We start from the raw sequence: 21,014 nt of genomic DNA, 5'->3' as shown, positions 1-21,014 counted from the left end.
GACTTATCGGGCCAGCCGGTGTTTAAGGTCACCCTTGCCATCATAGCCCATAAGGAACCCGCTCTAATTCCCTCTGGCTCGGTCCCTGCAATCGGTTCAACCGCGAAATCAGACCGGGTTTAAGAAATAGGGTATTACACATATGGTCAATTCAAAGTTTTTGCCAGAAAACTCTATTTAAATAATATATATATTAATTTCCTTGAACCGAACTGAACGGAACCAAATCAAACCAAACCAAACCAGTCCGATCAATTGGATTATGGGTCAGGCCAAATACGGCCAAAAACTTCGACAGTGCCATTTTTCAACGAAACCCCTCCCAAAACCCTATTTTTCACCCAAAACTTTGATTTCTTGGGTTCCAAGTCTAAGAATGTGGGGTGGGCAACGGGTCGGGGTTTGGGTAGTAAAAATAATGATGGAAGAAAGTTTACGAGGGGGAGCATAGCCCCTGCACCAGCGTGCTAGCCAGTGAGAGCTTGCACATGGACATCAACCGGGACCAGGAGAGACATGTCGGCCATTTTGCACACCGTGTCTGCGGGCAGGAGCCACACACCCCCACGGAACACCCTCAAGAATGATTTTCTTCTTTCATAAACAAATACACCGACTGCTGACATCAAAGCCAGGTTCTAGGCTTCCACCCGGCTTGGTGCTGTTTAAATGCTCATATAGGGACCCCTCCAGCGAAGGGTAGAGCTGGCTTTGGTCTCCTCGGCAGTACGACTGGGTAGAGAAGTCTGTAGTCAAGAAAAGGGCAGGCCCAGAGGTGGCCCTAGGAGTGACAACCTTTTCTGCTTGTGCTCGCGCACACACGGAAATGAAAACTGGGAAGTTCACCATTCAATCTCGTAAGTTTTCTAAAATACAGAATTCCAATATTAACAAAAAACCTTTTTATCCCAAATAAAAACCCATTCGTTGTTTCATCATCCGAGAGACGAAAAGAATTGCTGTACAAATAAATGATTTACACAATAAACAAAGCCAATCTTTGGCCAATTTATTAAATATGAACAAACTCTTCAAGATGGGCATTGTTGATCCTCACACTTAAAAAGGGCAATTCTCTGAGACCTGGACTGGCCCTGCCTGTTACTCAGGACATCAATGTATGTCTCTAGCCGAAAGCGATCTGTATTTGCAAGGGAGAACGGTGGATTCAGGATGAGTGAGGGTGCTTCGACCAGAAGAAAGTTTAGCAAGCGCACAGATTTTGAATACAGTGAGGCTGCATTCTCCATACCACCCATCAGCTCTTCGACCTGTCGAACCAAATGTAAAATTTCCATTCTTTTAACAGCAAACAATTTACTGCAATAAAAGGGAGAAGCTCAACACTATAATAAAAAGGTTTAAAACTAATGCAACCTTTACCTGAATCGCAACACTAACAGAAGTTTTGAACCCGCTGATCTCATAATACTAGGTTTCCTACCGAAAACACTCTTCTGCCATGAGTCAGTGTGTTAAACCACATAACCCTGCCTTCCCAGTTCGAGCAACCCTAAGAGAACTCTAGAGTAACCCTACCCTTAAATGCAGCCTTATAGACAATGAGGAATGCCAACATTGAAACAGCGTTAGTTACCAACTCTACAACCCACCCCTACCATAATTCTACTTTATATATTCAACAAAATTAAAGCCCAGGTATATATGGGTCGAGTGATTCATGTCATAGACCTACAAAAAAGTAGTGCTAGCATTTCTCAAGAACAATATGATACATCCAACTAAGGGCGCCTTCAGAACCGCTCCACCCCCCATAAGAAAAGAAAAGGATGAAACTAAGATTTGTTTTGGACGTTAGCATAGGCAATCTTAAAGAATATAATGGCTTTAGAACCACCCACCCCTCACCCTCTCTCAGTGGTTGCCACTGCCAAGTCACTACAAGACTGAGGCTGGAAAGTGCACTGCACATAAGATCAGCACATCTACCATAACAGGGTCACAGACCTAAACACTAGATCTGAAACTTCCCTGTTCACATTGGAAGGTAGGTACCGACACAAGCAAGCTGATTACCACTCGTTGTCAAGACAATCGGTACTCAACAAAAGGAAAGATGAAAAGAATGTGTGTTGGATACTCACAGCACCATGTCGGCCAAATGCAAGGGCGGATTGGAATATTGTTTCCATTGCGTCTGGCATCTCTGTTGCCCCTGCAATCATGATGAAATAAAAATCACACAAAGGAAATTGACATGATAAGATATGTTTCAATTTCCAATAGTCAATATGAAGATTCACTCCTAGATGTTATCAACAGCTAAAGATACCACCAGTGGACTTCTTCTCCTTTTGACCTTGATATGTGAAGAAAAAAACAAATAGTTTTAGCAACAAATCCAAAAGCTAGTATGCTACTACTGATATTGGAATCCCAATATGTTGAATACAAGGTTTAATATTTCTTTATAAAGTGCAATCTTTATTTTGAATTATCATGTTGTTGGCGCCCAAATTTCAAAAACACGCCCTAATGACGTGGCAGGGGCAGTTTTGAGTATTCGGAAGACAACGTGGGCTGACCGTATCGGTTTGTCACCCACGTAAAAGTTGATACCGGTTCGCCAAAGCGTTAAGATATGCCTGCATAAGGCAAAGTTAGTGGGACAGATGGCAACAGCACACTGGAAGAGCCACTTCATGGCAAGTGCGCAAATAACGTGGGCGATAGAATAGTTAATGGATCCAAAGTATATAAAGAGAAAAGCTGCCCAATACAAAGGATCAACACACATTCAAACAAAACCAACAATGCAACTCTTTATGTCAACTTCGTATTTTTCTTTCCTGTTTTTAGATTTAGAGACGGAGTAGAACTTGTTTGTTCACTTCTTTGAGAATTTTCAATCCACAGAGCCTATACATTAGGCTTTAGTGTTTTGTATTTCAAAGACTCCTTTTTGAGAGGATTAATGCGATTTATTGTCTCATCCTTCGGAGGTTTTGATTCATAAAAGTCCATGGAGCTATCGGGGCAAGAGTAGAACCCAGATCGTTTCGTCGAAGTCAGATTTGATTTTGAATCTGGTTAGGAAGGATTCTGGCACGCCTGCGCACAAACTAATACAGTCAGCTGACTGTAGTTAAGGGAGGAATTTTTGTGCCAACACATGTCTAGCCTTTGAAATATACAATGTCTTGGATAAGTAGTTACACTATCCATTTATAATGAGTTTTGGGTAAAAGATTTCAGGAGTTAAGAAAAATAAGCAATCACAATTGTGCATCCTAGGTTCCCAAATGACTCTATCATCATCATAGAAAGATCCATCAAACGTGCAACATGAACACTCAGTTATCAAATGTTCAAGTTATGGCCTTAAAATAGTGGAACAGAGGGCAATGACTTTATTTGAGGTTTGAAAAAGACAACTCTAAGTGGTAAGGATAAGGGCCCACTGACTTTATTTGAGGTTTCAGAATATAAAGAACTGCATAATGATCCTTCCAATTGCAGCGATTAAGATATAAATACTGATACATACCATTTGGTTCAAGATCTCTGGAAAGTTCCTCAGCATGCCCAACCTCAAGGAGAAATTCCTTCTCAATCTGAGAGCACAAAGCCTCAGGTCCTCCAGTGTCAACAATATTAATTCTTTCTTGGACATCAGGACTACTATGCTTCTTATTGGTGCTTTCTCTGACTCTAGTAATGTCCTGAGTTGGACTTCCTTCAGTCGATGCAGCTTGTGCATGGCAAATATGAAGTGCTTGCTTCCAGATTGCTAGGATTACAAGCTGAATTGAGAAAGCTTCTAAGTGCCTACCCGTCCCAATCTTTTACAAAAACGGAGTACAATGACAAATGAACCCCATATCAGTAATAAAATAAATCTGTGGCACAATTCTGTATGCTGTAAGGCTAGTCTACAGATGGTTAGCAGTATGTTATACACATGTAGCAACTGGAGCTTGAATGAATCCACCGAGGGGATCACCCAGGGGCCGACTATCAGTCTGATGATCTGGAAATATGATGAAGACTCTCCTAGGCTATTAACCACAACCCACAATCAATATAGCACAGTAGATTGCAACATTGTAATCATAAAACTAGGTTGATTTGGCCTAGGAGACCTCCCAGATAAGTCCCATAAGAAGGTGGATGCTACCCCCACACATGCAAAATGTGTATTGATCTCTAAGACCACCTCACAGCTTCCAAATGAGAACACTACATCTCTTCATCACAGAAAATCTCAATATGTGATAAATGGAATAGCAGGTTGAAAAGAAAAAATAAATAAATCTTTACTAAACTTAAATGAAATAAACAGAAGTTGTATGCCTACACAAAAATAACAGTACACTCAAATTATAAGTGTCCATGGTATCAGGCTATACTTCGCCCATGTCACCAAGAAAATGCATAGTTTAAATTTTGATGATATAATTACATCCATCTATACATTGTGGGCAGATGTTTCTTACCTTTTCATTTACTAATTCTGTGACCACAGAAGCACACTGCTGCAATGACCTAATCCTTGTCAAGCAACGAGATGATGGTTGCTCCAAAGCATCACCTATATCCATGGATCCTTGTGAAGCTCCAGAAGGTGCAGAGCTGTGACTATCCATGCTTCCACCACCACAGGTATTCCGGACTGTTGCACCAATAATTGGCATCGGTGCACTTGATGTGGCATTATTACTTACAGATACCATTTGGGAACTCTCTGATTTGGAAGGTGAATGATGTGACCTGGATGCACTAATAGAGGAAGCTGACACCTCCACAGAGGGTCCAGACACAAGGACATAATCCTGATCAATGAACTCCAGTGAATCTATAACTGCAGAATTCATGCAGATATAGAATATTAAAAGAAGATACAATAGTGCAGATATTTTGGATCTGGATAAAATAAAATTGAGATCAAAGAATCAAATAGCATATTCAGAGATCTTGGCACCTTTGGAAGAAGCCGTCACTGGTTGTTGGTCCATGATTAGCAAAGGTTCTTTGAGATTCCCACCTAAATGTCTATGCTGGTCAAGCCTAAATCCAGTATTTTGCAGTCTATACGTCGGAAAACCATATCTAGAAGCAATATCCATGTTGTTGGAAACAATAGGAGCTGCTGCTCTTTTGTCAACTTTTGTTTCCACAGAAAATCCAGAGGCCGACTTCATTGAGGCCTTCTTTGTGAGTAAAGGAGGAGTCACATCAGGACCTCTAGGATCATCTTCCAAAGGGAAAGGCAGGCATTCCTCTTGAGAATTTTCTCCTCTGTGTCTTCCAAAATTGCATTCAGCCAATGGAAAACAATCAACTGTCCTTGATGTAATCGTACTCCTGCACATCACAGTTATTTTCATCGTTTTAATGTAGAGAGAGAGATTTGCATATTAGAATACTCTGAAGAACTGAAATTAGAACCATGTTTACCTCAGTGAATCTTCTTGTCTGTAGAGAGACAGAAATGGATGGTTAAAGAACTCTTCAAATGTTAGTCTTTCCACTGTAGAAAAAATGAAAAACAAATAATCAACCAGACTAAGGAGAAACTGCATAGTTACTAGAATCAGTGAATAAAATGAAACACCTCTTCCCTGTAAGCTTAAAATCAACGACAATTCATGCCATCAATCTAAAAGGTCATCACCTAGGGGTGGAGCAAAAACTAACTATTGTTTTCTTTATTTGATCTCATCTGCAGAATCAGAGGAATGATTACAGTTGCTCTTAAAATAAGAACCGGAGCATAAGCAGAGCCCAAGGGAGGCAAGGGCTGCAAATCCCTTTCCCTGGAACATTGTGCTTTGACGAGAATGCTCAAATTCTAGTTCCTGTGTATTCGATCTAAGCTAAAAGAATCAGAGGAATGATTACTGTTTCTGTTAGAAGGATCATAGCATGAGCAGAGCCAAGGGGCAATGGCTGATTCTTTCATTCTTTGTGATATTCATTTTGACTATAGTTAAAAAGGGCATACCTGGTGCACGAGGCTCCCTCTTGTGCGAGGTCTAGGGGGGCAAGAACTATGCAGCCTTACCCCGAGAATGTCGAGAGGCTGTTTCGACCGCTTGACCACCAGGTCACAACATTCATACCTCACCGTTGGACCAAGCACGCCCCTAATTCATTTTGAATATAGTTCTCACCCTAAAAAGAATATTGCTATAGAATTTACAAGCATCTATCCAGATATAAGCTCTGAACTGGGGGAAAGGTTACCAGGGTTGCGACGCAACAACTTCCGACATAAATCAATGCAGTCAGAACTTAAATCATTATTATCTGAAGGGAAGCGCAACTCAGTTGATTTCACAATGTTCTGTAGCAACTGCTCAGGACAATAAATGAGAAGATTAGATCATTATGTCAACTGTCAAAAGGCATGAAAAAGCACTAATTTCCCATAATGGAAATATAATCAACCACTTTAATGCATAGTTGTGCGTCTAGGCGACCCAAAGCGTTGGAGGGGGCTTAGATGCAAGGCATCCAAGGCGCCTGCCTAGGCAACCAAGGCATCTGGACACCTAGACGACACCTTGAAAACTATGCTTTAATGTGAAATAAGGATAGCATACTCAGACCTGTATTTGGTTATTTCCAGTAAATGGGGTCTTCCCAGTTACAAGCTGAAACAAGATAGCCCCAACACTCCAGAGATCTGCCTGCTTATCCAGTTCAACATGAATTGGGAAACAGATTTAGCAACAAAATGAATGAGAGCTCAAGCAAGGGAAAACCAGAATGCACCTTTGCATCATACTTCTGGAGTTGCATTATTTCTGGAGCCATGTAGAGTGGGGAACCACATAATGTTCTGCCAGGCCTCTAGGTTGTAATGACCTGCCAAAAGAAATTCCGGCATTAAAGTATAAAATTCAAGTAAGAAACAGGATTCCATAGTAACCATGAGAAAATAGGATAAGATAAGGGCCAACTGACAATCAGAACTCTAACAGAACTTTTCTTCTTCAAAGGACACTGTATTTCCAAGAACTAAGTTTACTCCTGTTCTACCAACATGATTTATCACTTTTTTTTTTTGGGTGGGGGGGGGTGAGGGTTGTGAGAACTTAAAAGAATTCTGCTCAGTTTAACAGATCTTCCAAATATCTGGCAAACCTATTAGCTAAACAGGGCATGGGGAGGCCAAGATTTGTCTTCTTGGCAAGTACTAATCCATTTGCAATTAAGTAACATTCATTTTGTGAGTGTTATTTCTAGATCCCAACTTAGCCATAAGAGTTTTCCTTCGATTTAATAGTATGCACTAATCACAAAGCACTCCAGATTCACATGTCCATGTCATGCACCCAGCTAATTCTATGGGCAACATCCTTTTCACTCCCCAAACTCCCCTCATGGGTATGTGTTGGTCACAGTTATTACTCCCACATGTCTATATCTGTTTTTACTCACAAAATCACACCCCATGTATGTAGTTCCACTCCCATCTTAAAATTTCTTGATTCCAAATGGGAATCTAGGTAATCGTGTTTTTCTTAAAAGAAATTATGGTTTCTTGATGCAGTAGCCTATGCATGGTTAGACCTAACCAACAAGGAACCAGGTCCAAACCTCTCTTTCGGTTTGATAGGGGTAGCTAGTGAATTTTCTTTTATTTGGGGTTATTTCTATAATTGAATTAATTTTCTAATATGGGAGCAGCCAATGATAGGTAGGAGTCCAGGTAGTTTCAAAATCTGTTTATGTTTCATATTACGAGTAGGAGTTAGTCGCTGAGTTGATTTATATACAAGCATGTAATCATTAATTACAATGAATAGAAGATTTATTCTGTTATGAGTGCTGCTGTGCTTATGTGCATTGCATGGATTTATTCTGTTATGTGTGCTTCTGTGCTTATGTGCATTGCATGGACTGGGAGAACCAGATCTGGCTGACAGCTTCTGTTCCTCCTCTTCTCATGATCATTCTTCACCTTGGATGTGAACTCCCTTGCCCCCCTCCCCCAGAAAAAAGGAAAAAATTACTCGAACTGCTTATTTCTTACTCTCCCTCCCAAGGGGGAATCCCTATTTTCGATGTCAATTTCAGTTTATTAATTTCTCTCATCTCTCTCCCTCTAGCCGCTGGTCTGCCTTCAAACTTGATATCTTAGTGTCTGATATCTAGTTATCTACTTCTTTTACAGAATGTATTTAAAATTCAGTTTTTAGGTGTGCTTTGTTTCTTCTGGTTTTTCTCTGCAACATACCCGTCACACCTTCTACAGCCCCATAAAAATAATATTTTCTGGAATGGTTCTATCTACCAGGACTGGACGATTCTGTGCTGAAGTTTCAGACCTGTCTGATTCTATTTTAGAAAGTTACAGCTCAACCTTTGGGTTTAGGTTTAGCCATGGTCCCTGTTTCAGTCTAGAGGAAGAAGCACTGTAGTTATTTACAAATATAGAGACAATATACCCATTGTTACCCCAATGCTGTTCCTTTCTTAAGTTGATTCTGTATTATCCCTAGTATGTTCTGAAATTCCAGAGATGTCCTACTACTCCCTAATTCTGTTTCTTGCCAAAGAAATGGTCCTGAACTTTCAGAAATTTAAGAAATTGCCACTGATCACATATTTTGAGTCTTATCAACTTGGTGTGCCCATAGTGACCTAAATTAAGGTTCTGTGACCCTCAAAGAAAGGGTCTTGCTAACCCCATCTTACATTTGCTAGACTAGTGTGGCCAATCATCCATTGGTTTCAGAATGACCAATGATCCATTAGTTTTCCTTTAACCAATGGAGTCAATTCATTGACTAGTTGTGGGTAACTAATTGAAGATACTTTGACTTCGTTGAGATCTTTGCTCTTCGAGATCATGATTGTTGGCAGTTGTATATATACCTAGAGCTGCCAAAGATCAAATTGATGATCAGAACTACATCAATTCATTATTCTCTACTAATATTGGAAAACTCCACCTTATAGGCCCATCATGAAACCACTTTGGGCCACATGAAGGGTGGGTCTTTAAGGACCCCCTGTTGGATGGCTTTCACATCCTTTGGATTAATCACAGATCAAATATGGGTCCCATCTCAAATGTAGGCACACACTGTAGTGGACTTTTTCCTTTATATTTTCTAACGGTAGAACCATAACTAACAAATAAATTTGAACTTTCAACCAGTTTTTGGAGCTTCATATATAATGCTGCCAGTTTTTGGAGCTGAAACTTACCAGGCTGATACATGATGACATAGATATCATGAGAGGCTTGTCATTCCAAGTCATCCAGGAAGACTTCACACTTTTCAAATAAGCAGATAATATAATGGTATGCCCAGTGTTTTCAAAATGGAAGCCAAGATCTACGAGAACCACTTGTAAATGATGAATTCGAGAAAGAAAATAAAAGGGGGAAGAAGGCATAAAGGAACAAAAGGAAAAAAGTGATAAACAGTTTACGTTCTTATTGTGCCCATAACTTAGAGTAACAGCCAGCACTCTCAATAATGCACCTATAAATGGCGCTAGGCCCTGACAAAGAATCTATTTCAGTCAAAACTTCATGCACACAAACCCAAAATAAAGGCTGTTCTAGGTGTATATGATGGTTAATTAGTTCTCCCAGCATCAACAAAACAATACAAACTGATTTAACTGATAGATATATCTTAGATGTGAAAAGTATTTATCTCACCTTGCAAAACCAAAATCTGCAATCTTCAATACGGAATGGTTGTCATTTGTGGAAAGGAGCAGATTCTGTTAAGAAATTATACACATCAGAAAACATATAATGTCACTGCTGCATAGGAGGAAAGAAATTAAATTTCAAAAGATAAACCCATTTCCTCAGCAGAACTCTATCCCACTAATTTAATGCTAGCAGCATTGCATATTCTAGGATAAAACTACTAAAGATTCATTATTTAGCTGCTTCTTCTCTTAAACCGTGAAAAACTGTACAACATAATAGTGCATAACTCCACCAGGCCTTGAAACTCAAAATGTTTAATTGAATCTATAATAGGTGCTGATACTATTCATAATCTTGATGGACCACTTTTGTAATTATAGGATGTCATTGAAGCTAGCCAGTTCACACCAAAACCATATGAAAATATTAGAAAAAAAAAATACACACCAAAACTATATTAAAATATTAGAAAAAAATACTTTATATTAATGGCTTTAAGAAACTTCGTTAACCTGTATTCTCAGGCTTGGGATGTTAAAATATCAATTAGTAGAATACATCATGAAACTCAAAGCATCCAAGGAAACGTAATCCAACATTCAAGTTCTCAACCCATTAATGTTATCTTTAAATAAATAAATGAAAACAGCGCTGGATCAAACTGATCATACCCTAGTAACTAGATGAAACAAAATCAACACAGTTAACAGAGCAGCGAATTTATCAGAAACAAGAATAGACCACAGAAACTGCTAGAACAAACCTGCGGCTTTAGATCCCGGTGTATAAGATTGTTTTCACGGAGGACTTGTAAACCAGCAGCTTAAGAAGACAACATTTATTATTAGGACAGGAACTCAATGAAGAGCTGCAACATAAGATCATAAAAGAAAATGCCAGCCACATTAAACAAATTTATATGTACCTAGCTGCTGTATGAAGTGCTTCACAATTGCTTCTGGAAATCTTCCACCATGACGTTGAACATATATAGAAAGATCACCCCCTCTGCAATATTCCAATACCAGATGTATTCTTCCAGGACCCTAGCTAACAAGAAAGACAATAGATGAAACAAAATAAAAGACTATTTGAGGATATTAAAGTTTTAAAGATGTGCCCATTTCTTTGCCAACTTTTGCTACAAGCGATGATAAGTCAGAAAATTTAAGTAATCCCCATCATCATGGAAATTTCTTAAACAAAATTATTTCATTTGGTGTGATATTCATTACTCCACCCTGACACTTGAGGATTAAGAACTACATCTCACTAATTCCAAACCACAAAACAAAACGAGCCTAAATTTCATCAATTCCCTCAAAGTACCACTCTTCAAAATAGGCCCAAGAAAGACTTTACAGACAAAACATCACTCTTCTAAAATTTTCCCTTTTCTTTCTATAAATTTTGTATTTGATTAAGGAGATTAATAACTCAAGCTGGTTCTAGTGTCCTGAAAAGGCTCAAGAACTTTCTAAGTCCCTGAGAGAAAATCTGATCTCTCAAATCTAACTAACTGGCGCAAGGGATGGGATGTGCTAGATGGACTCCAAAGAGCAAAGGATAGTGTAGGAACCTACAACAGCAACAACTAAGTCTTATCCCAACCAAATGGGGTCGGCTACATGGATCCATACAAAGACAAAATACTGCTAATATAGACAAGGGAACGCTACCTCCTGGGGCAAGCAAATGCCAGTGGGCATGGCCAATGGGAGGGCAAGCGCGAGTGGGGCAGCGTGGACTTCCTAATAATATAATATAAAGAACAGGACACATCAACATAACACAACAATAGAAACCCACCTAAATGGGGTTGGCTACATGTATGATATATCCTTGCCCTCCAAACAACTCTATTTGAGATCACACTTGAGACAAAACCTAAACTATGCATGTCTTTCCTCATTACTTCTACTACGGTCATTTTAGGTCTGCCCCTAGCTCTTTAGATCCTTCAATCTAAATCAGACCACTCCTTACTGGTGCATTCCAACTTCCCATGGCCTCCATTGGGCACGGCCATACCACCGCAAATGACTTTCTCGAAGCTTATCATGTATTGGGGAACTCCTAAATCAGCTCTAATATAGCCATTCCTTACTTACTCCTTCCAAGTTTTGCCGCACATCCATCCCAACATCCTCATCTCTGCTATACTTAGTTTATCTATGTGATGCCATGGTTTTAAGTATCCTCGAATACTAGCCAATACATATCATATTTTTAAGGTACCAATATTGTTGTGATATGAGTGCAATATGGGTATAACCGCAAACTCTCAACCCTTTCTCTTTTTCATGAATCACCCTCGGTGGTGAGTTCCTAGTCCCACCGAGGGCCCTTTCCCCTTTTTTGGTGTGTAATGATATAAGAAAACTTCCTAGGTTTCAGATCTGAAAGCTTTGAATGCTTTGATAATTTTTGGTAGATTTTTAGGTTCCACAAGTGATCAATAGACATGTTTGAGGATTCTACCATAACTACTACTGCTGAGACCAGAGGTCCTAGTTCTCATGGAGACTTCCCACCTTCCCTACCTGCTCCATCAAGTTAGACGGGAGCAATTACCTGATGTGGTGTCATTCCTGCTTCCTTTCAATCAATTCCTGTGGCTACTCTGGCTACGTTACATGGGAATCTGAGAAGCCTGTTGCTGCTGATCTGCCTCAGAAGAAGTGGAGTTCTGATGATTCCCTTGTGTTGTCTTTCCTCATCAATTCTATGAGCCACAATATTGGTAGGGGGTACCTTTTGTTAGATATTGCTGCCAAGATCCGGACAGTTCCAAAGAAACATATTCCCAGTTGCCAAAGAAGCATATTCCCATTCAGCAATGATGCTCAGGTGTATGCATTGTGCAAGAAGATCCATGATCTCAAGCAACAGAACATGACTTGATCCAAGTACTACTCTGAGTTGAGGACTCTTCGGAAAGAATTGGATGTTATGAGGAGTTTCATCATCCATCTGCCATGGATGTTACAAATTTCAAGAAGAAAGAACATAAAATCTGTGTATATTTTTTGGTGGGTCTCAACGTTGAGTTTGATCAGATCTGTGCCTATGTCCTCAACCAAGAACCTTTTCCGTCTATGAAGCAAGCTTATGCCATGGTTCAGTCAGAAGACAGTCGTCGTACAATGATGTTACAGCCTTCCCAGGATCGGTCAACCCTTCTTACTGGCACGGGCTCTGGTTCTGGTCCCTCCCATGGAGATCTCACTCAAACAAGTGGTCGTCCTTCGGACAAGGAACCTGACAAGTGTGAATATTGTGGGAAGGAGCGTCATACCAAGGAATTCTGCTAGAAACTGCATGGTCGCCCTGCAAATTCTGGTCGTGGTTGTGGTCGTGGACGGGGTTGTGGCAACCAGAGTCAGGAAAATAAAACTAAGGTTTCTGATAGTGCACCAGCTGATACCGGTTCTGCCTTGTCCCATCATGAGATTTCTCTCCCGCAGTGTAATATGACCAAATTGGAACCGCCTCAGCCTTCTGCCAAGTTCTGCCTCTTCCACGACTGTCTTTGACTCCCATTTTACCAACTCAAGTATTCCGTTTGGTGGTAAGTGTGCTTCACCAGTATCTCCTTCTGGATTATAGAATCGAGTGCCACTAATCATATGACCTATTCCTCCAATTTATTTTTTGAGTATTCTTCTTGCGCTGCTAAAGACAAAGTAAGGGATGCTGATGGAAATCTTTCCCCCATTTCTGGGAAGATATTTGTTCAATGTTCCCCTACTCTGTCTCTATACTAGGTCTTACATGTTCCTAACTTTTCAACCAATCTCTTGTCTATTAGCATTTTTAATAGCCAACCTTAACTGTAACGTCACTTTTTATTAGTCCTACTGTGTGTTTCAAGATCTGGTGATAGGGAAAACAATTGGTTGTGATAGAGTGCAAGGGGGGTTGTATTTCTTCAATTCCGAGTTCTTCATCAATACTTTAGGCAGACTCTACATCAGCTTCTTTATCTGAGTTACTTTCTTGGCATCGTCAATTGGGTCATCCTCCATTAGGGACCTTAGCTAGGTTTTTTCCATCTTTATTTGAAAAATGTAATGCGAGTGACTTTTTTGTGAAGCCTATGTTTTGGCTAAACAAACTCGTATTATTTATCTCAGCTTGAATAATAAAAGTGTTATTTCCTTTGCTTTAATCCGCTGTGATTTTTGGGGTCCATCCCGTTGTGTTTCTGTTACTGGGTATAGGTGGTTACATTCATTGATTGTCACTCTCAAACTACTTGGATATACTTGATGTGTCATAAAAAGTGAGGTTTTTTAGTGCTTTTAGCTTTTTTGCAGCATGATTCAGACAGTTTCAGGCAACGATTAAGGTCCTTGGAAGTGATAATGGTAAGAAATATATGGATGGTGCCTTTCAAGCGTATCTTGGTGCTAAGGGAATACAACACCAAATTAGTTGTGTTGACACACTTGAGCAGAATGGTGTGGCTAAGCTAAAGAATCTTCATATCTTAGAAGTCACTCAGTCCCATATGTAAAGAGATGCAAGTTCCCCCCCCCCCAAACACTGGAGTGAGGCGATCCTCACTGCTACTTACTTGATTAACCGAATGCCTTCTTAGGTGTTGCCGTTTCGGTCTCCTCTTATTGATCTTCAGGGCAACTATAAATTTGTGTGCCCCTAAGGTGTTTGGTTGGTATGCTATGTGCGCAATCACCACCTGCATGGGAATCTTGATCCTAGGAATAAAAAATGCATCTTCCACAGATACTCTGCCACTCAGAAGGTATACAAGTTCTATCATCTACCGACCCATCGCTGGTTTGTGACCATGGATGTGATCTTTTATGAGTCTGTTGCTTATTATGGTGCTTCACCACTTCAGAGGGAATATTGGGATCATTGGGACGATGTGTCACCTATTGTTCCCCCCCCCCCACACTACCGTGAATGCCAATCAGGAGATCATTGTTCAGGAGAGGAACCTACATCTACTTAGGAGAAGTCTGGTGACTAAGATTTGTTGTCCCTTTGAAATTTATACTTGAACAAACAACGCAAGCAACAACAACCCGCCACAGCACCAGCTCTACATAGCCAAGCTCTACCAATTCAAGGTGTTGCTTTTTTCCTGCTCGAAATTTATTTTTTACTTTCAGGAATCAGAAAATTAATCTAGAAATTTTTACAAAAGTACAAAAAATAAGAAAAATATTTTGTTTTGATTTGAAAAATCATAAAATTTTGAAAGTATTGTTTTTGCCTTTTCAACTGAAATGATGATTAATGTGTTGTTCCATATTTAAATTTTGGTCATTTAAGGTATTATTATTGTCAGAATAAGGATTAGTGTGCCGCAGGGGCACATTGGGGTTTCCCCCCCCCCACCGACCCTAATTAGAGTGGGGCGGCTGGATGGGGGGTATAATTATAAATGCTTTATTTATTCTGTTTTGTACTCCTATCATGACTCTATCATGATTGTCATGACTCCTATCACGACTCTATCATGATTTTATATTATAAATAGGGGACTTGTGTGATCAGTTAAAGACAAACAAGCATTCTCCCATTCTTTCTGTTAACATGGTATCAGAGCCTAATTTCTGATCTAGGTTTTCAGTTTCTACGCAGACCCTTCACCTTCCCTTTCATTACCTTTGTTAGGCTCCATCTTATCCTATCTTTGTCCCATTAACCTACCATAGGGCAGCACTAATGAGGTGATTCTTATGAATCTAGTGGTTGTCCTATACCCTACCTCATTAACTAAAACATCAAAAACCCTTGTAAGAAAATTTGGGTTCTTCACCCTTTGCGATTTTTTATTCTTCTATTTTATGGAGTGTGGTTTCTTCCTCTTTAAGGAACACATCTTTACCTCTTGAAGATCAAATACAACATTTAGAAGGACTCATCATTATCCACGAGATCAAGATCTACAAAAATCGATTTGTGCAAAAAAAAAGGTTTCCTCTAAACCCCTTACAAATCGATTTTTGGGACTCCCTCCTCAGAATTGGCTGAATTTTTTAGGAGATCAACTAGACTTATGGCCCCATCTACCAAGCCTTTGTATCAAATCTCTCATCTTCTTTGATAATTACGATTTTCTCCCAAAACCCTAATTTGTTTATCTCAACAGTTCTTCATCAGCCTAATATTATTTGGAGTATCTCACTACCCTCACTGGGCAATTCGATCCAAGTATAGACACTTTCTGATGGTTGATTTTGAAGATCTGATATTTCTCTTTCTCATTGTCATTTTTTACTAGTTCAATCATGTCTGAAGTAACTATTGTGACCTCTGGGTCGCTGGACAAAGTCGCAATGACTACATGCCATTTGGGACTAGCTCTTGAAATTGAATGGAACTAATTACCTCGTCTGTCTAGATCTACATATCTTACCATTGCTGGTAGAGGTCTCACTGGACATATTACAAGGAAATTAAAGAAACCCTCTTATGAGAGTAACCTCAGGATAAAAGGGTCGCTAATGACTCCTTGGTAATGTCTTACTTGATTGGTTCTATTCATCAATCTATTTCTCGAAGATTTTTGCTATTAATTATCACTTCTCAGATTTAGGCTGCTGCCAAGGAAACTTATGGGCAACAAGAGAATGATGCTAAGGTATTTGAATTTCGCAAGAGGGTTCGTACCACTACCCGGTAGGAATTCCCTGTGTCCAAATAATATGCAGAACTTCGAGCTTTATGGTATGAACTGGACCATTATGCAGATTATCATCCCAAAAATATTGAAGACAGTACTACTTATACCAAACATGTGGACAAAATTAGGTGTATGATTTATTGGTAGGCTTAAATGTCGAGTATGATCAGATTAGTGTTTAGATACTTGGCAAATCTCTCTTCCCTACTATGGAACAGTCCTTTGCTATGGCTTATTGGAGGTATGTCGTTGTATCTCGATGCTACATACTCCTATAGAAAAATCAGCTCTATAGACTGGATCCACTATTAACTCGGAAAGAGCAAATCAAAATGGTGATTCTACCAAGGCGATTGTTAAATGTGAACACTGCCACAAACCATACCATACCAAGGCCAACTGTTGGAAGTTCCATGGAAAACCTGATGACTTTAAGGCAAAGCGTGCTCGGGGTCGATCCAAAACTAAAGCCCATCAGGCTGAGACTGTGGACACTCCCCCCTATAACTGATATTAGACTCTCCCAAGAGGAACACCAGGCTTTCAGACGTACTCTTAACGCTTCCAATTCTTCAACTCCTGCCAATTCAGTCCCTTCAGGTTCCAATTTTTCTCACTTAGATATTTTATTTGGTGGTCATTGTGCAACAGTCGTCTACACTCCCTGGGTCATCGACTCCAGTGCCACTGATCCCATGACCGGTTCCTCCAGTTAATTTCACCAGTATTCAGCCACCTCAGGTAGAGATAAAGTTAGGGTAGCAGATGGCACCTATCATCTGTCTCCGAAAAGGGTTCTATAAAGTGTTCTCCTTCTATACCTCTGTCTTCAGTTTTACATATCTCTAATTTTACTACTAATTTGCTATTCTTACTAAGGACCTATACTGTAAAGTAATCTTTTTTCCTTCCCATTGCATTTTCCAGGATCTGGAAACAGGGAAGACGATTAGATCTGGTAAAGTGCATGGTGGTCTTTATTTGCTTGATGATGGTTGTCTCCCTACTGCTACGACATCAACTCCTTATCAGCTACACTCTGCTTCTTCTGAATTAACTCGATGGCACTGTCGTTTGGGACACCCACCAATTGGGACCTTATCTCTTTTACTTCCGTATTTAGTTAAATCACGTACTAGGGATGAACTCTTTTGTGAGGCCTGTACTCTGGCTAAACAAACTCATCCCAGTTATTTACCTTTAAATAGACCTTTAAATAAAAGAAGCTCTTCTATTTTTCATTTGGTTCACAAATATAGAACTAGAATCACAAGTGATCCTAATCCCAAGCAGGATCTGAAATTCTGGCTGAATAGAGAAGATGTCCTCCAATAGGTTTGGCTCTAAGCAAACAAATAAAAGGAAAATAAGAAAACAAAAAGAGAATTCGATGGAGGGTTGAGAAGGGGGAAGAAGGTTAGGTTTTGGGCATCTCACCCAACTACATCCCACAGCAAAACAGTATAAGCAATCTTTTTTTTGTTTAACTCAAATCTGTTTTCTCATTAAAATTGATGGGCTTTAAATAGCCTTACATTGCTTGGACACAAAGACATAATGAAAAAGGTAACAATGCTGAAAATAAAACCTTCTAATTTAACTTCTAACTTGCTAACCAAGTAAGAGTAAATTAGAAACTAACAACTAATGATAAAAAGGAAACTAAACTAAATTACAAAATAGAAACTTCTTTGAAAATAGAAGTTAATTCAAATTAGCAACTAATGAAAATAGAAGCTAATTCAAAATAGCAACTAATGCAAAATAGAAACTAACTCTATCTCTAATTTAGGAAACAAAATAGCAAAGGATATAGACTCAAAATAGGACTCTAACTAAACTAATGAATTAAATCCATCTTTCCTACTTTCTACCCATATTTTAGGGCCATTAAAGTGGCCCATTACAAATAAAACTCATGTGATAAAAAGCCCAACATATACTTTACCCAACCCAAGGCTTATTTGCAATAAAATAAGCCCATTAAATGACTTATTTGCATCATCACTCTGATGTATGGGGTTCATCTCGTCAGACATCTATTTCTGGGAAAAGGTGGTTCATGTCCTTTATTGAGTGTCACTCTAGAACTACTTGGATTTACGTGATGCAACACAAAAGTGAAGTGTTCGGTCGTTTTCAGCGGTTTCATAAAATGATTAAGACTCAATTCAATGCAACTCTGAAATTTTGCGTACTGATAATAGAAAAGAGTACATGGAGGGTCAATTTCAAAAATACCTAGCTGAGCCTGGGATTCTTCATCAGATAAGCTATGTTGACACTCCTGATCAGAAAGGGGTGGATGAAAGCAAGAATAGGCACTTACTGGATATTGCTCAAGCCATGATGTTTGCTAAACATGTTCCATCTCAGTATTGGAGTGATGTTCTCACAGCAGCCTACCTAATCAATCATATGCCAACTCATGTCCTCAACTCTCAAACTTCTGTTGAGGTTCTTCAAGAGACTACATCTTTCTTGGTTCCTCCAAAGACTTTTGGGTGTGTCTGCTGTACTAGGGATCATCATTCACCAGGAAAATTAGAGCATCGAAGTACGAAGCGTATCTCTCTGTGTTACTCCTACACAAAAAGGATATAGGTGTTACCATTCTCCTACCCAGCATACAATAGTAACAATGGATGTTATGTTTCATGAATCTGTTAGTTACTACTTATCGTTACCTCTTCAAGGGGAGTCTAGAGTTACTAGTGAACAAGAGATGACTCTGAATCTACTTGCGCCACCAGTATATCCATCATCATCACCTCAGGATCCTCATGCTCCACAAGATAGTGAATGGGCATAACCTATTGTTCCAACTCAGGAGGAGATGACTCCTATTGTTCCAACTCAAGAGAGATGACTCTAGTTCAGAGAACCATTAGTGAATTCCAGAGATAAATTGATGACTCCACTCTTCAAGTTTATAGTAGGGGGCATAACAGAAATAAGCAAATTTAGACCATCATCACTACTACAGCACCTTTATACATCCCTTCGCCAAACCTGGATCCAGAACCGACTGAACCTCATACTTCAGGTTTAATCTCTCCTTCTGATCAACCTATTGCCCTTAGAAAAGGCACTAGGACCTGTACTCAACACCCTATATCACATATTGTTTCATATGATTCCATTTCTCCCTCCTATCGTGCCTTTGTGTCTTTTCTTTCATCTACTTGTGTCCCTAAGAATTGGCAGGAAGCTCTTATAGAAAAAAAAATGGGAAGCTGCAATGGAGGAAGAAATGGATACCTTTAAAAAGAATGCTACATGGGAACTTGTGACTATTCCACCTAAGAAGAGACCTGTTGGCTGTAAGTGGGTGCTTGTGGTAAAATAGAAGATCGATGGTTCTGTTGATAGATACAAGGCAAGGCTTGTGGCTAAAGGGTTCACTCAAAGTTATGGAATCGACTACCAGGAAACATTTGCACCAGTTTCCAAATTGACCTCTGTGCAAGTGTTACTCTCATGTGCTGTGAACCTAGGATGGGAACTCCCTCCAAAAACTTGATGTAAAGAATGCTTTCCTCCATAGAGAGCTCGATGAGGAAGTTTATATCGAAATTCCACCAAGTTTCTCTAGCACAAGAACTTAAGGCAAGTTCTGTAAGTTGATACGTGCTCTCTATGGTTTAAAGCAGTCACCTAGAGCGTGGTTTGGAAGATTTCACAAGGCTATGACATTTGGGGGTTATAAACAGAGTAATGCTGACCACACAATATTCATAAAGAGGACTGGTGAAAAAGTTACTATACTCATTATCAATGTGGATGACATCGTGGTAATAGAAAATGATAGCATTAAGATTGACCATCTCAAGGGTTTTCTGGCAAAGAATTTGAGATAAAGGATCTTGGAAAGTTAAGGTACTTTCTTGGAATTGAAGTTGCCAGGTCCTCAAAAAGCATCTTTCTCTCTCAAAGGAAGTACATCCTTGATCTGCTGTCCGAGGCAGGTATGTTGGGTTGTTATCCTTCTGATATTCTTATAGAAACCAGTAGCTGCCTCAAGGAAAAGGAAAGTGAACCAGTTGACAAAGGGCGCTACCAACGGTTGGTAGGAAAACTGATATATCTCTCACATACACAACCTAACACCGTTGTGGCTGTAAGTTTGGTCAGTTAGCTTATGCATGATCCATATTCCTCTCATATGGAAGTTGTTATGTGTATCTTATGATACTTGAAGTCAGCTCCAAGAAAAGGGATCCTCTTATCTCCTCATGGTCACCTCCAAGTTGAAGCTTATGCAGATGCTGATAGGGCTAGCTCACCTGACAAAAAGTCTATCTCTGGTTATTGTACCTTTGTAGGAGGGAATCTCTTGACACAACAAGAAGCAAAATGTGGTGGCTAGATCTAATACTAAAGCAGAATTACGTGTCATGGCACAGGGGATTTGTGAGTTACAATGGTTGTGTACACTTTTGGATGATATTAGTGTACTTGTTCGTCTTCCTATAATTTACTGTGATAACAAGGTTGCCATCCATATTGCTCATAATCCAGTAGAGCATGACCGAACCAAACACGTGGAGATTGATAAACACTTCATCAAAGAGAAGTTGATGCCGGCTTGATTTGTGTTCCTTTTGTGAAGTTTGGTGATCAACTAGCTGATGTGTTCACTGAAGGACTGGTTAGAAAGTTGTTCCATCCTAGTTTACTCAAGTTGGGACGGTGACATCTATGCAC

The 21,014-nt window shown here is 39.6% G+C and overlaps 1 protein-coding gene across 1 annotated transcript in view; it reads right to left on the bottom strand.

Moving 5' to 3' along the window:
- Positions 1-823: 823 nt before the first annotated feature.
- Positions 824-21,014, bottom strand: part of LOC122061833 (serine/threonine-protein kinase ATG1c-like) — a 29,071-nt gene continuing 8,880 nt past the window's right edge. The window contains 13 exon segments of the mRNA XM_042625325.1: positions 824-1,271; positions 2,106-2,176; positions 3,509-3,803; positions 4,458-4,822; positions 4,943-5,325; positions 5,419-5,491; positions 6,208-6,316; positions 6,573-6,653; positions 6,739-6,806; positions 6,809-6,831; positions 9,647-9,711; positions 10,410-10,468; positions 10,572-10,692. Of these exon segments, the coding sequence (XP_042481259.1) occupies positions 1,032-1,271; positions 2,106-2,176; positions 3,509-3,803; positions 4,458-4,822; positions 4,943-5,325; positions 5,419-5,491; positions 6,208-6,316; positions 6,573-6,653; positions 6,739-6,806; positions 6,809-6,831; positions 9,647-9,711; positions 10,410-10,468; positions 10,572-10,692 (1,953 nt within the window). The 3' untranslated portion in view covers positions 824-1,031.

This window comes from Macadamia integrifolia, chromosome 14 (assembly GCF_013358625.1).
Source record: "Macadamia integrifolia cultivar HAES 741 chromosome 14, SCU_Mint_v3, whole genome shotgun sequence".
Lineage (NCBI taxonomy): Eukaryota > Viridiplantae > Streptophyta > Magnoliopsida > Proteales > Proteaceae > Macadamia > Macadamia integrifolia.
This window is presented reverse-complemented; position numbering and strand designations above follow the sequence as displayed.